The 15,894-nt window shown below is 44.8% G+C and overlaps 1 protein-coding gene across 5 annotated transcripts in view; it reads left to right on the top strand.

Annotated features, from left to right (window-relative positions):
- camta1a (calmodulin binding transcription activator 1a) overlaps positions 1–15,894 on the top strand; it is a 276,505-nt gene that overhangs the window by 238,265 nt on the left and 22,346 nt on the right. For 4 of the 5 annotated variants that reach the window (XM_070968776.1, XM_070968773.1, XM_070968774.1 and 1 more), the window contains 5 exons: positions 1,145–1,298; positions 5,755–5,895; positions 6,457–8,771; positions 12,848–12,974; positions 13,577–13,711. In XM_070968776.1, the coding sequence (XP_070824877.1) occupies positions 1,145–1,298; positions 5,755–5,895; positions 6,457–8,771; positions 12,848–12,974; positions 13,577–13,711 (2,872 nt within the window). The remainder of the gene's footprint in view (positions 1–1,144; positions 1,299–5,754; positions 5,896–6,456; positions 8,772–12,847; positions 12,975–13,576; positions 13,712–15,894) is intronic. The other variant, XM_070968777.1, reaches the window with a different exon arrangement.

Below are 15,894 nucleotides of genomic sequence, written 5' to 3'. Positions count from 1 at the left end.
GATGGGGAGGGGGGGGTGTAGTTGTGGATTAATGGTACACACTGAGAGGGAGCACAGACCTACAGTAGCTGTGCTGTGATTTATTTGCCACTTAGCACTGATGAAGCCTCAAACTGCAGTCACACAAACATGTTGTCATGGCATTTTTCTCTATCAAGGTCTTTGTTGGTTTGTCGATTCTCGCGTCTTGTTTTGCTGCGATTGCATGCAAACGTGCGTTTTCGTCCTTCTGCTTGTGTGCATCTGATGGCAATTTTGCTTCCATTTATCGTATACCTGCTCACATTTGGCTGCTTACAGGTCACTTATGATCAGCGCAGCTTTTATTTGTATCCTACGCGCCAGTGTTGGGATATTCTGCTGCATTGTGGGTTAAGTTTGTGTGGGCTTAGTCGGATGTTTATAATAAATTGGAAGCAATAAAGACTGAAACAGGGACATTCCTTGCGAGTCTTTGCCACGCTCAGTAATCAAAGCTTTTCATGATTACAGACGCGAATTGATGTTACTCACACCAGCACAACATTCCTTTAAACGCTACCTATTATTCATAAGCTGTCAATTTAGGGAATTTGCGGAGGTAACCCAGTAACAATTTGCAGGCGGCAAATTGTTGAGTTTTGACTTGGTAAATACAGGCAGAGTTAATTGAGGGCATCAACTCACCATGTGGGAGGACTTGACAAAATGCCATAAGCGTGTTACATGAGCACACATTGTAATTATCACACATATGCACATACAAATACACACATAAATAAGCGCACACGCTAGTATACACATCCAAGCACGCACGCATTTGGAGACGCAGATACAGCCACATAATGAATGAGATTATTGTAGATTTCCGATCCCAGATTTGTTCTGCTCCCTGGTTTTATTCTGGGTTGTGCATTTACTCTTCTGTTCTTGGTCTGTGCTGTGTGTGTGTGTACCATTCAGTGTTTCTAGTTCAGCAACATTTTACTTCTCACCAACCAGCTGGCATGTTCTACATAAAAGCCCTCACAGCTGAGCCACAGTATCTGTGTGTCACTACTACTCCTTGCTCTTGTATCCTCAAGAAACTGTGCTCTTAGGCGGACTATCCTTGGTGTCATTTCATCTGACCTCCCCCTCCCTCTTCTCCCTCTGCTCCCCACAGAACCCTGATATCGTGCTCGTCCACTATTTGAATGTCCCAGCCATCGAGGATTGTGGGAAACCATGCGGTCCGATCCTGTGCTCCATCAATACAGACAAGAAGGAGTGGGCCAAGTGGACCAAGGAGGAGCTGATCGGCCAGCTCAAGCCCATGTGTGAGTATTTGAATCCCTTTTAGGACTATGCATTCATCAGTTCTTATCACCCCAGTCTCAATTTTATTCATAGGCTTTCATATAAACAGTTGCTGTCTCCTCTGAAAACGCCTTAATAGCCTTTACATGTCTACTTGCGTGGAAAGACAAAACATAGTGGCGGCTGTTTTTGTCTGAGGATTTAATGTCTCGTCCTATTAGCTGATAGCCGGTACATTAAGTGCCCTCAGCACCTCAGTCAGAGAGCATCTTCAGCCAGTGTTCCTGCACTGTTATATGAGTGTGTGCTCTTCCTGGAGCTGTCTGCTAGTTATGGGTCAAAGTTCAGCTCTTCCCCTGGACCTCTGGCACCACTCTGGCCAGGCTGAAAGTGCGCTTCCTCTCTGGCCCAAGAACCAAGTCAAGGCAGAGGAGGGCAGAAAGCTGGTTATTGATTCATGTTAGTGCGTGGGAGCAAGAATGTCTGACTCACCAGAAATCCCCCCTCCACCCCTTCTCTGACTCTCCGTCTCCCTCCCCCCTCACTGGATTGATCCTTGTTGTTATCAGCTTTACTAATGCTCTGTCGGGTGCACTGTGTGTTTTTATGAGTCTCTAGACCTGCCCAAAGATTGAGGCAATGTTTTGGAAAAAGTCAGGGTTTGTCTGATGATGATAATAGCCAAATGGGGACCTTGTGGGGCATTGAAAATCTTTCAGAGAGCTGTTAAGATACCTTTAACAACCAGACTGTGATTCGGCCGCGTCTGGCAGGGGCCGGCAGGGCTGTGACTGATATCCCGATGGCCAATTATTGGTGATGTGGCCAGGTAAAGAGGAACGTGTCAGCAGCTTTACAAGCACACACACATGCTGGCTGCATACTGACAAGGCAGTCAAGACTATCATCACTGAGGTCTTGGCCATATTGTTACTCTCCTCACTGCTCTGCTTGCAATCACTTTTAGGACATACTCTAACATAAAGCCTTACCTCAGGACTGCCAGTGAACAACAACGGCCCACTGTATTCATTACGTCTGTAGCTTAATGTAAAAACCAAGCACCATTTGCAGTAATGCGTAAAGTCATTAACTTTGGGAGTTGTTGGGACAAAGCGGGTGAGTGTGAGATGCCTTCTAGCTGCCAGGCTACATGAGGGGGCTACATAAAGAGCAAAAAATCCCTCTCCTGCTTTCTGTCTTTGCTTTCTATCTTTCTTTTACTCTCCATCCCTCGCTCTTTCTCCTGGATGAGGCAGGGTCAACACAAGCTCAGTGATAGAGCAACATTGCCATCTAGTGGTCGTGGGCAATAACAACGCCCATCCCAGTTCAAGGAGGAAGGACCTGCGATGAAGTCATGCTGTATTATCCATGCATTATTTAATCTTAAATTTTACATTAGCGCTTAACATATATTGCATTTTCTCCCAGACTGACCTATATTGGGGAAAACTTGCATGTATTAGTGGATATATTTTTCTCTTTGCATATGAATATTATAATATGCATGCAGTGCTATGGATCATTTTTATATGCAGCAGAACTTCCTTGATTCTTCAGAGGTTGTATAGATATTGTACATAGACACGTTTCCCTTATCCTTTTATCAGGCATGTGCAAAACCATCACAGTTTGTACTTTAAATGTTGAGCTCAGACTTGCAGGAGTGTACAGTGTGGTATGTTTGACACTGGGTCATATACGGTATGTGTGGCTGTATGTAAGGAAATTGTTCTTATATAGCGATGATGGTACCTTTTTCACAAGCAAATTTTTGTCAGCGCACAAGCCCCAAGTTTAATGTCAAATAGTTGTGTTTCCAGAACATTGTCAACTTTTGCGATATAATTGCCCTCTTTCATCTCGCGCTTCCCTTTTGTTATTCTCTTCACAATATTTCAGTGCGCAAACCATTTGACACCTCTAATGATACAAAAAAACAACAAAGGAAAAGTCTGGATTTCATGGATCAGTTGAGCTTATTCTGTCTCCCCATGACAAAAACACACACACACACACACACACACACACTCATGCTCTCAGTCGCAAAAACTTTCACATGCATGGATGCTCACACACCAGTTCAAATATAAGCCCTATGAAACATGGCCTTGTCTGACCTCTTCCTCCTTAGCGCCCCGCGGTGTTTGATGAGAAAGAGAAGACGCAAGGGGGTGAGGGGGGGGTAAGAGAGTGGCATCTCTACTCAGTCACGCTACAGTTCCATAGACAAGGCAGCCAGCTTGATTCACTCTTTTGGTCTAATGCTATAAACACGCAGCACCCTTTCCAGCTATGCCCCAAGCCTGCTGACAGATAGCGCATGAGCAGCTTTAACAAACACTCAGAGAGACAGAAGGCCTGTCTTCAGGCTAGACAGACAGGGGCAGAGGAGAGCAGACCAAGGGAAGACAGACAGGGCTGGCCATCATGTAAACTACTGCACTCCACCGTCCCACATAGTGCCCAATGGTGCAGAGGCAACCAGATGGGATATGCGTGTGTCCTACAGATCAGCTGTGTTTGTCATTAGGCCTGTGTGATGCTGCTCATGACAGGATGCAGTCATCAGGATGATGATGTGACTGGGTTGCTGTTTGGTGCCTGTGCTGTTGCTGCCACTGGGATTAAACCTAGTGGCACTGCTCCTGTCATGTCTGCTTTGGAACATAACCCTCAGTGAGAAGAGCAGACAGGCAGACACGGTGGTAACTGTACGTCAACAACCCAGAGCCGCCGGGGGTGACGCCCGTCTATATGAGGAGGGCTGCGGCAATTCTGGCATGAGGGATCAGGGCGGAGGGGAGACGAGATTGTTTGGACAAATAGGGATGGCACTACATGGCGGATGTAAGCTGCTGTATTAGGCTCTCACTCTTGCTCTGTCACCCTCTCTGAATCAGATCAGCAGAACGGATGCACTGCTGTCCTGCAGCCTCCCTGCTGGCTTTGTCACAGAAGGGGATTCATGACAGCATTTTTAGCACGCCCATGGCCCCTCGACTCTGTGTCAGAAATACTAGCATCATCTAGCTTGTGCTGTTGCATTGCACATTGTCAGGAGGTGAAGGGTGACTCAAGCCTCGCTGCCTAATGGGATCACCAGACAGATACAATTATTTGCTCAGTAATTATAATGACATTAGATGAAACTTTCCTGACACATTTGGTGTACAATCCTTTTTGCAGCTCAGTCACTCTGGATTAATGGCTGAATAAATCTGACTTTATAATAGATAAAAATGAATCCTGTTTATGTTTCTCTAACCTGCCACACTGAGTTGTCTGTGCGGCGTATGATCTTAGCTTGATCACAGCCGTTTTACTGACATCTGCTGGTGACCAGCCTGTAATCTGCCAAAGCATCTCAGAGCTTTCAAGTTAGATCCTTATCACAGTCATCCAATCATGTTTCCCAGCTTTTTTCACTTCACTTAAACTAGTTCAGTCTTTAATCTGCATTACCCTCACCCTCTTTCCCTGTTTGCATCTCCTTTTATCTCATAAGCAAACAGACATGCACTGAGCAAATTCTCACTGTTTTTCATACTAAACCTTACTCTCTTTATATATCTCCCTCCTGCATATTTAACCAGAGGAGGTACTGAAGTGTAGGGAACTTGAATTAAAGCAGGCTTGATTTTGTTTGATAGTCTAAATATGCTTCACTTCTGAAATATTACCTTTTTTCCCGGTTGAGTGCCTGAGCACTGCAGCACTCAGTGGCGTCTACTACCACCTTACAGCCACTAAAACCACTATCTGTCTCATCAAAAGTGGTGGCTGGTTGGCAAGTGGAGCGATGAAAAGTATTAGGAGTTGTTAGCGAGGTGTGACTGAGGTAGGGAGTGGAGCTTTACAAGAGAAAGCCTCTCTCTTTTCCTTGCTGCAGCAGCAGATTCAGCAGCAGCAGCAGCCAGGTGACGTTCCTCCCTAGAGGCTTTCCCTGTCAGGACAGAGTCATAGGTCGGGGTAAGGGTGGAGGGTGAAAGGACTGGGCTTGCTATCACCTTCATCAGCACTCACAGAGAGGGACACTGACTCATGGGAGGGAAAGAGGCGCAATAGGGAATGAGCAGGCTAGTTCAAAAGGCCTGACGTTACAGTGAAAGGAGGCTAGAGAAAGTCATCTGTTAAGGAGTTTAGAGTTATTTCAATATGAAGGAAAAGACAGGATAGAGAGCATGGTGCTCAAGCATAATCAGAACTAAAGGTGTTGCCATTCAAATTCTAAATGAAACTACTATGCCATTTTACCCGAGGCCAGTCGGTGGGTTGTTTGTTTTGCCTCAGGGAAAAACAGCAGTATTCATTTCTCGATTGTACCGTGGTAACTCTGACATTTGTAGCGGTGTCCAGTGAGCAGCATGAGGTGTATTGGCAGATAGAGAGCAGAGGGTGGGGCGGGGGGTTGGCGTGGCTGGTGGTCTGTTGGGCTGGCTGACATCTCTGTCTCCTCCTCTCTCCCGGCAGTTCATGGCATCAAGTGGACTTGCAGCAATGGGAACAGCAGCTCTGGCTTCTCAGTGGAGCAGCTAGTGCAACAGATTCTGGACAGCCACCAAACTAAGCCACCTCCCCGGACTCACAACTGCCTCTGCACAGGCACCCTGGGTAAGGGCTAGTGGGTGGGATGGAGGTAGTTCTCAAGAGAGAACTGGAAAATTCAGCAAGAGAAACAAAAAGGCCATAAAATACTGTGTGTGAGAAGGTGGTTGAGGTCTATTGGTATTGATTTATAGTGAAATTGAGTTTCGGGATTATTGGTTTGTTATTTTTCTTTACTGATAACTGTGTCAGAGCCATATCTGAAATAGCCCAGCTGTTCTCGAATGCTATGCAAATCAATCAAATGTTTTCAGCTGTGTAATTTCACTCTAGGCTGTCACTCAGAAAAAGAATGTCGAGCAGTGGTTTACTAATTTCTACAACAAATTACTCTGGATAACCCCCAGATGCATTCTCATTTCTGATGAATTAAGGTAACAAGCCATGCAAAACCTCCAATACACTTCACTCACTGCACAATAAGAAAGGTTAAGAAAATCGTCTTTCACAAACAAGCAGATCATCCGTCCTTGTCCCTGCTCCCCGAACAGTAGTATTGCCCCATTGATATTTTTAATTATTCCATCAAAATCCCCAACCTCTTTTGTTGTGTTTGTCCTCATATAGGTGCAGGGAGCAGTGTGCACCACAAATGCAACAGCGCCAAACACCGCATCATCTCCCCTAAGGTGGATCCCCGTTCAGGGGGCTACAGCAGTGCTCACTCTGAGGTGCAAAACAACGATGTGTCAGAGGGCAAGACCGAGCACAGCGCCCATGGTGGAGGCAAAGGCTCTGGGGGTGGAGGCGGTGGGGGCGGTGCCAGGGAGAAACGCAATGGCAAAGTCCACAAGCCCGTCCTGCTGCACCAGAACAGCACAGAGGTGTCATCCACCAACCAGGTTGAGGTCCCTGACACCACCCAGAACTCCCCGGTCTCCATCAGTAGCGGCCTCAACAGCGACCCAGACATAGCAGACAGCCCTGTGGTGACAGGGATGAGCCACGTGGCTTCTGTCATGTCTGGCCTGTCCCAGAGCGTCTTTATGTCTGAAGTCACTGGAGACCCTGTCTACAGCATGTCTCCCACTGGGGGTCCCAACAGTCACCTGATGGCTGCAGATGCCACCTCACAGGGCTTGGTGCTGTCTGTGGCCTCTGATCGTCACAAATTTGCCTTCCCCAGCGGAGGAGTAGGGGAACCTGGGACTCCCGCTACAGGAGACAGTCTGTCCATGCTGTCTACAGCTGGGGTGTCTGAGGAACTGGTGCTCTCCAGCAGTCTGGACTCTGGAACCATCAAGATCCCAGAGACCAATATGAACTTTGACCCTGACTGCTTCCTGAACAACCCCAAACAGGGCCAGACCTATGGAGGCAGTGCGATGAAGACAGAGGGCAACTCTTCCTCAACTTCGTCTTCCTCTGGTGGCAACAACAACACCAACGGCAGTCTGCAGCGCTCCCCCACCATGTCAGACAATGGCTACACCTTCAGCTCAGCTTTGGTAAAGAATATCAAGACAGAAGACACATCCTTTGAGCAGCAGCTGGCCAAAGAGAGTGGCTACCAGGTGGGGGCAGTAGTAAACTGTGGCAGTGGGGTGTCTGTGTCGTCTGGTGCTGGTTCAGGCCAGGGCAGCCTTACTCTGACCCCAGCAGGCTCCCTGCTTCCTTCTGGTGGGGGTCTGAGTCCCAGCACCACCCTGGAGCAGATGGATTTCAGTGCCATTGATGCCAAGCAGGACTATACTTCCAACGCTACCACAGTGAGCTACGGTCAGGCCATGTCCAGTCCTCACATGCAACATCAGAATCGTTCACCCAACTTCTTCCTCCAGGACGCCTCTCAGACCAGCCAGGCTCAGCAGGGGAGGCCCAGCATGGGCCAGAAAACACATTTGATGGAGCACAACTCTCATGACTCTGGAGCTTATATGGGGATGCAGGTGGTGAAGACGGATTCCCCAGGCAGCAACGGCCACCTCCACCATCACCACCAGGCCCACCAGACCCAGCACAGGGCCAACTGTAATGGAGGATCACCCACAGAGGGTCCCGGCCAGGCTGGCTCTCTCCAGCTGCTACAGTACCAGGGGACTTTTCCTGGGCTGGGAACCGAGCATGAGGAGGTGGTGGGTCTAGAGCAACCAGGCAATGTGAGTTCAGCTCAGACTGGAGCCACTGAGAATGGAGCTGAGAATCTACTCAAGCAAGGAGACCACATCCAGGCCTGTGGGGCAGGAAATGGAGAGGGAGGCGGCACAGAGCACTACCTGCAACAGCCTTCAGATGGTGGCGGAGCAGGGAATGGAGCTGCAGGAGAAGGGGTTGCAATTCATAATGGAAACAGCAACAGCGATGGCAGCAACCGCTCCCAGCAGCAACAGCAACTGCAGCCCCTCCTCCAGGGCACAAGCATGGTCCAGGGACTCTACAACGCTGTTGGAAGCCACCAAGGCCTAGGTGGAGCAGCCAGTAATGGTGGAGCCGGAGGGACAGGCATGGAGATCAGTCTGGACCACTTTGACATCTCTTTTGGTAACCAGTTCTCTGACCTCATAAATGATTTCATCTCAGTGGATGGCAGCGGAACAACCATGTCAGCTGGAGGTGCCCTGTATGCTCACCAGCTAGTCACATCCCACAGCTCTGATAGTCAGAACACAGCTGGTGGAGCTCCCCAGCAAGGCCAGGACGATGGAGGGGCCAGGGGCTCTGGTTACAACCCTTCAGAGCTTTGCCTTCAACCCTGCTGCAGCCCCCAGTCTCTGAGTGGAGGAGCTGGAGCAGCAGGAAACACAGGAGAGGCAGGCTCATTGTCCTACATGAATGTAGCAGAGGTGGTTTCTGCAGCTGTGGCCCAGGGGATGGGGATGCTCCAGGCCACAGGCCGGCTCTTCATGGTCACTGACTACTCTCCTGAGTGGTCCTACCCTGAGGTGAGTGACAGCACTCTTTAATTTCACAACCATTTTTTTGTTTGTTTGTTTGTTTTTTTGGCCATCATTCTTTTTGGTTATAATATCTTACATACCAGCCTAACCGCTGAGGGTCATGTGAACCCCCACTGTACAGATTTAAATGAATCTGTATGAAATGCAAATAAAAGTGAGTTAATAACTTAATTGTCCTTGTAACTATCCATTACATTCATTACTTTTTCAGTGCTTTTAATGCAAAGTTTAAGTTTGTTTATGGTGTTTTTGTTATTTCCCTTGTGCACCATCAGTGTCTGCTTGGAGTAGGAAATATAAAACCTTGTGGATGCGTGGGAAAATGAAATACTGATGGAGATCATTTTGAAACTCATTGGCTTGTTCTTTTTGTCAGCAAAAAGATCTGCATTTAAGGGTGATCCATGCGTAAATAGTTAATTTTCAACAATTTAAGGAATGTTTTGTTTCTTCAGTCAGAAAGATGAGCTCCTCATCGTCAATGTTAAGGGATACTTTGGGTTTTATGAAGTCCACTTGCATCCACCATCAGTGACAGTAGACAGCAGTAGGTACGCCCTCAGTTTGAAGAAGCAGCAGCAGCACTAAGCAAGCGCTGCACTGCTGTGGGCAGCGACAAAATGTGTTTTAGCCACCTAAAAAAATCAGTGGAAGTGGACAGTGTATTAGAATATTTTCACTGATTTGCCTTGTTAGCAAACCTTTCCTTTGGCACGACATTTTCTCAGCTGTAAACAACACTTCACATGTTACATTGAGACACCTCTGCATTTCCAACCATCAGGTCATTTAGCTCTTAACACCGACAAATCAATGAAACAATGTACCAAACAACCAGTAAAGAAATAGTCCAGTTTGAAGTTTCCTCCAGTTTCCACAGAAGTTTCCCGTCTCTTTCTTTTGACCTGTTCATTCTCCATATGCAGAAGTTCTTCTTCTGTACACTCAGGTTTATAAAAGTATCCTCTTGCCTCTACAGTGAATGTCATTTCATTGTTATCACACATTTATACTTTTTCATATTTGTTGTCTTCCTTAAACCGCTGAAACTCTCTTCCAAACAGGAACTAATCTGCAGCCTAATGCAGAGCACGGCATGCGTAGGAATGCAGAATTTTTATAGTTGTGAAAATATAGTGCCAAAGGAAAGGGCTGTCTGACAGCAAGGTAAAGCGATGAAAATATTCCTAAATATAGCACAGACTTAAACTGATATTGACTTTTTCAACTCTAGGTAACACACAGACTGTGTCTAAGTACCTCATGCAACCCCACTTCTTAAAACCCGAACAATGCCTTTCATATAGACACAGAGAAAAGTGACAAGGCAGATGGCAAACTGAAGTTTTCTAAAATATATACAGACAAGTCAGAAAAGTATTTTGCTTCCTCGCTGATGCAGAGGCATTAAAAACAACTGACTGCTGCTGCTGCTGCTGCTGCTGCTGCTGCATACTATATGAATTAATCGGTCCTTTGTTATAATTTGATCATCAAACATTCAGCCCTTTAGGCTTAAAGGGGGGATGTGAATAGTGTTTTGCTTACGAACAGCTGCAGCTCTGGTCAGTGTTACTTCATTAATGTATACTAAAGTGTAACTAAACCCTTGGTGTATACAGCCCCAGCCCCTTTACAGTCAGTCTGACATCCTCCTGCTATCATAATCTAGATGAGGGGAGCTCTGACTCCAGAATAAATAAACTCATCTTGGTTGCCTTCAATTATTGCTGTGTGCTCACAGCCATAAGCTTTAGAAGCAGTGGCTTTGTGCAGCTATGCAGCCTAAGGGTCAGTTTATGCTCAGCCTGAAGTAGGAGATATGTTGTCCGACCATCAACCGTAGAGTGAAAATCCGGTTGTCACAGAGATGGCAGAGACTTGGTATTGTTTAGATACGGGGAAAACAGTGCACATTGTCAGACTCCTGCTGGGAAGCATTCACATGGAAAGTGCAACAAATGAAAAACTGGAAGCAGAGTCGGGTGTTGGGGGAGGGTCTTTCTGAAGCTATTCGACCATCTGACAGGAACGTCTGATGAAGTGTACTGGCCCTTTAAGAGCTGCAGACACAGAAACATGTTGTGAGACAAACTGTGAGCCTCTCCTTTACATTGTTTGGGTTAAAAAGATATAGTTATATTTACAGTTAATATTCCCTAAAAAGAATAAAATTCTAACCAGATGAGGCAGTAAAGAAGAGCGCCCTTTGTAGTGGAGATGCAAATGTAACCTTATCTATCATGAAGCATCAGATCTCTAGCAAGGAAGCTAAATGTGATTTAGCATTGGTGCATTAATAATTTACAAAGCTTTTTTGTCAGATGATCATAATTATGGAAAGCATGATAAATTCCATCATAATGTTTAATTTGCTATTACATAAATGTACATAAATCTAGGAGATGACATTCACAAATTAATGGAGAGATCCACTATTTTTTTTTTTCTGCTATAAATACACCTGTCAACACTGGGAATTAAAAATAAGGGAGATTTTCTGCCGCCTCACTTTGGGCCGTCCCACCACCCTGACCACTGTCCATATACTCATTACATTTAGACAAGGGGACACATAGGCAATCCTTGAATCACCAATCAGCAGCCACTTACTTTAAAAGGGCAAAAAGGATTACGTCAACTAGTTCCTAGGTTAAGCAAGTGACGACAGTTAGGTGGTCAGAAGTGAAATGCTGTGAGCATCCCTGCATTACCTAACACAAAAAAACCCATCTAAATTCAGCATCAGTTTATTTATCTATCACTTGAGGGATATGGACACAACACTTAAACGTTATGCTTCACTGGCAGGCCAGACGATTGTTAGAAGAGGGTGATTACGAAAAAGAAATGCAGAGATATAAATGCACTCGTTGCACATCTTGAGTGCTCGGCAGATTTGTCCTGCCAGCTCACATCACTTTTCCCTCCGTGTGATACACTAACATCAGTATTTTACAAACTGTGACTGATGCTGCGCATTACGCACTGATAAGCCTCCTCCCATTTGGTGAGATGCTGGCACAAACTTTCAGCCTTTTTTGGCAGGGAAGCCACTCCATCCCTTTCATGTTCATCCATCCTCTTCTTCTTTTTTATGCCTTGTTTTATGGCTTCTCGTCACTAGACGTTACAGCTGATGTTCCACACACTGCCACCTGCATTACCGGAGTGGAATGTAGTAAGCACATCAAATACACAATTATGCCTCCCGTCGATGTTACAGCCAACCTCTTTTTGTTTGTTTGTTTAGAAAGATTAAAAATAAGGGAGATTTATAGGAAAATGTTTAAATGGGGACAGCAGGAGAGCAGGGTAAAATAAGGGAGAATCCTTTGAAAAACTAGAGGGTTGACAGGCTAAAAAAATGACATCATCAATCTAGGACTGACTGAGGAGAGGCAAGAGAATAATTCTCTAAATTAAAGTGGATTAATTTTGAGGTTACGATTGGAAAAGCTTTTGCAGTCACGACTGCAGAGAAAGGCTCTTTCCATTGTGGTGGAGACAAGACAGTGTGGTTTCATTAGCACAGCTTTAGTGCTGAGGACTCAGCAGGGTCCTGGTCTGCAAATCCTTTAGTAGCCAGGGCTTTGAATTTGAAAAATATACCTCTAGTCACAGGGAGCTAGCAGAGGAAATACATAAGCGTAATGGCATGCTGTTATTTCTTTGGATAAATCTGTCTGGATAATAACATCTGGCACCAGCTCAATGATAATAATGATGATATTTGACCCCTCTCCCACCACTCCCTGATAAGGCACAGTCTTGTCATTATTAATGTTGGAAACAGCAATACCCTCCTCTAACCTCTGGAGGGCAGCACAACATCTTAACGCCAGTGTGTGCTGAGCATTTCATGCCTGTAGATGAAATGATGTTGTTTATCCACATGATGGCAGCAGAGATCAGGTTGAGGGCGTTATTTTATTTTGCTTGGTGTCATTCTTATTTTTGTACACTAGATGGCAGCGCACAGCAAATAATGTAATCAGGGACGCTTAAAACCTGACATGGCAGGTTATGAGTTTGTTTTGTGCATTTGTCCTGCTTTTCAGGGTGGAGTTAAGGTGCTGATCACCGGGCCCTGGCAAGAGGCCAGCTCAAACTACAGCTGCTTGTTTGACCAGATCTCAGTCCCAGCCTCTCTCATCCAACCAGGGGTGCTGCGCTGCTACTGCCCAGGTAAGAGAAGGGACGCTTATGAGGAGGTTTCAGACATTTTTCATCAGCCAGGAGCTGCTGGCGTGTTCATTTTTACTGACCGGCCAATTTTTATCATAAAAAAAATAATAATTATGTTTTATTTGTTGTTGTTTCCAGGACTGGGGCTTGGGCTTGCTGTTTGCTCAATAAAAAGATATCACATTAATCATTAAGTAGCCTGCTGGTTGACGATATGCAGATGTCAGCAAGATATTTTGTGCATTTGTTATCTCTTGGCTTTTTAGCAAACGCTTTTTAAAATTAATCTCAGCATGTAGATATTCTGTAACAATGAGTATAATAGTCCTGTATGAAAAGTAAGAATTTGTCTATCAAACAGTCAAAAATTCATTTAATGAAATAAATTAAAGATGTTGCAGTTTAAATCTGATGTGACATCATGTGAGTTGCTGCATTCATGTTGATATTTATGGTCCCATTTAAATACTAATGTTGTCACGTAATATAAAACTTAAATCATATTTTTTGAGCCAGAAACTCATAACTAAATCTGAACACGTAATAGTGACTGTGTGTATACTTTACATGGACTGACTTCTGGTTCTCCTCCTCCTCTCCAGCTCATGATACAGGTCTGGTGACGCTACAGGTGGCTGTCAGTAACCAGATCATCTCCAACTCGGTGGTGTTTGAGTACAAGGCCCGCGCTCTTCCTTCACTGCCATCATCCCAGCACGACTGGCTCTCGCTGGATGGTAGGCCCCCCCTCAGTCTGATGTTTTGCTCCGTTGCCCTGACTCTGTCTATCTGCCCTCTCTCATTTTCTCCTCTCTCTTTCCTTATTATGTTTTTATCTTACTCCAAGTCTCCTCCTGTGGCCTTATTTACTCTGTTAATTTTGATTAATGATCTGCTGGACCATCATGCATGATAATTCCTCTCTCTAGCTTTGCTTTAAGCTAATTTGTCACCACTTACACATTCACATGCATTAGCTTTCCCCGGAGCCAAACGAGTCAGCAGGATATTGTTAAATTCTGCAAAAGATCAATTGTGTCCTTATTTTTTTTTTTTTTTTTTTAAATATAAATTATAGATATGAAATTTGCCATTGAACAAAGCATTGCTGTTTCTACTGCAAACGTTTTCAGCTTCAGTTTTTATTTTCATTTTTGTTTTTCTCCTCTAGAGAGGGAAGATCTGTTATATAAGCCTGTGGCTTCTTGACCTCTCCTGACCTATCTCTTATTTCTTACCTGGATTAGAACACTAATAAATAGATAACAAGTGGAGAAAAACGTGTGTTTCTAGCTATAAAACATGCTGCTTCTTTGATCCTTGACCAAACATGATAAATGTCACAGGAAATTCCTTGACTTGGCTTCTTCTACACAGCATGTGTAGAGACTTAGTGGAAGTAAGAGCCTTCAGAAGCTTGTTATTAGACTTGTTGGAAAGCACCTTTTGAGAGCCAGACAGTAAATCAATATTTTTATTTATCAGCTTTTACTGCAATTGTGTTGTTATGACATATGCAATATTATTGGTTTACAAATTTCTAATGAGAGCAAACTGCACTTTAACGCTAACTTGATTAATTTAATTCTTTGTTACAAATTTGTGAAGAACACAGCTCATTGCCACAAATGAATATCAATTATTATTATCATTAGTATTATACTATAACACATGTGACTTCACATAATTCTGCTATATTCTTAAAAATAGCAATATTGATAAATATTGTTATCAATACCGTGATATTAATTTCCACCATAGCGCCCAGCTCCACTAAGAGAAACTGGTTTGAGAGTTAACATAGCTGTGTTAAGAAGTGTTAAGAAGCGGCACATTTTCAGTTTTACTTTCCAGTCTGCAAATGAAATAGCATATGTCATATTTAAAGCTCTATTTTAAGGTCAGTTCAGTGGAGGAAAGCCTCAGTGGTCTCATCTCTCCTATATTACAGTCAGCCAATAGGAAAGATATTGTGTTTACAGCAGTGCAAAGGCACAATGACACATTTTTTATGAGCATTTGCAAATGATGTCAAGTGTTTTGTGTGATCCCGTTAAACTAGAAAAGCTTTTGTGGATCAGCGTTCTTGAGGTATTCTACATGTAACAATAGGTGCTGCAGGGTTGGCAAATTTCCATTCTGTTTAAATTCAGTGCAAGTCTGTGAGTCAGAAGACCTACTGAAGACATGTTCACCAGAATGTAATGAGTATGTAAGTCATTGTATGTTTGTCTATGTGTGTGCGTGTGTGTGTGTGTGTGTGTGTGTGTGTGTGTGTGTGTGTGTGTGTGTGTGTGTGTGTGTGTGTGTGTGTGTGTGTGTGTGCGCGCGCTGCTGGGGAGGCACTGCTGCAGTGCTTGAGCATCGACAGGATAAAGTAGGGCACGGCGAAGCACAGGCTCACAGGACAGCTGCATTGCAGACGGCCCTTGAGGGAGTGGGAGTGAGTAATCGAGAGCTGGCGGCTCCCATACACGGCAGTACCGGTGGATCCCTCCGCCATTCATACCCTACTGCCTCACTGGCCCATTCACAGAACCAGTTAAGGAGGAGCTGACTGTCTCAGGGAAACACGGCCCACCCTATTACCTTACTTATATTAACCCCTTGTCTGCCACTATTTTGTTTCATGCACTCTTCCTTTTGATGATGACAGTGTCATGATCGCTTTGGGATTTTTACTTGGAAAGTTTGGCAGGATTTCAGTGTAATTTCTCTCTGTTGCATCCTGCTCTCCAGCTGTTGATAAATCACTTGTCACTACATTTATTACAGAAGTCAGGTCTATTTTATTTACATAACCCAGAATCATAAATCACTATTTGCCTCAAAGGGCTTTAGAATATGACACCCTCATCCTTAGACCCTCTTTCCCGGGACAGACAGACATGTGGTGGGTGCCATGTGTAGAGAATAGATC

The sequence above is a fragment of the Chaetodon trifascialis genome, chromosome 8 (genome assembly GCF_039877785.1).
Source record: "Chaetodon trifascialis isolate fChaTrf1 chromosome 8, fChaTrf1.hap1, whole genome shotgun sequence".
Taxonomy (NCBI): Eukaryota; Metazoa; Chordata; class Actinopteri; order Chaetodontiformes; family Chaetodontidae; genus Chaetodon; species Chaetodon trifascialis.
Note: the sequence above shows the minus strand (reverse complement) of the source record. Positions and strands in the feature narration are given on the sequence as shown.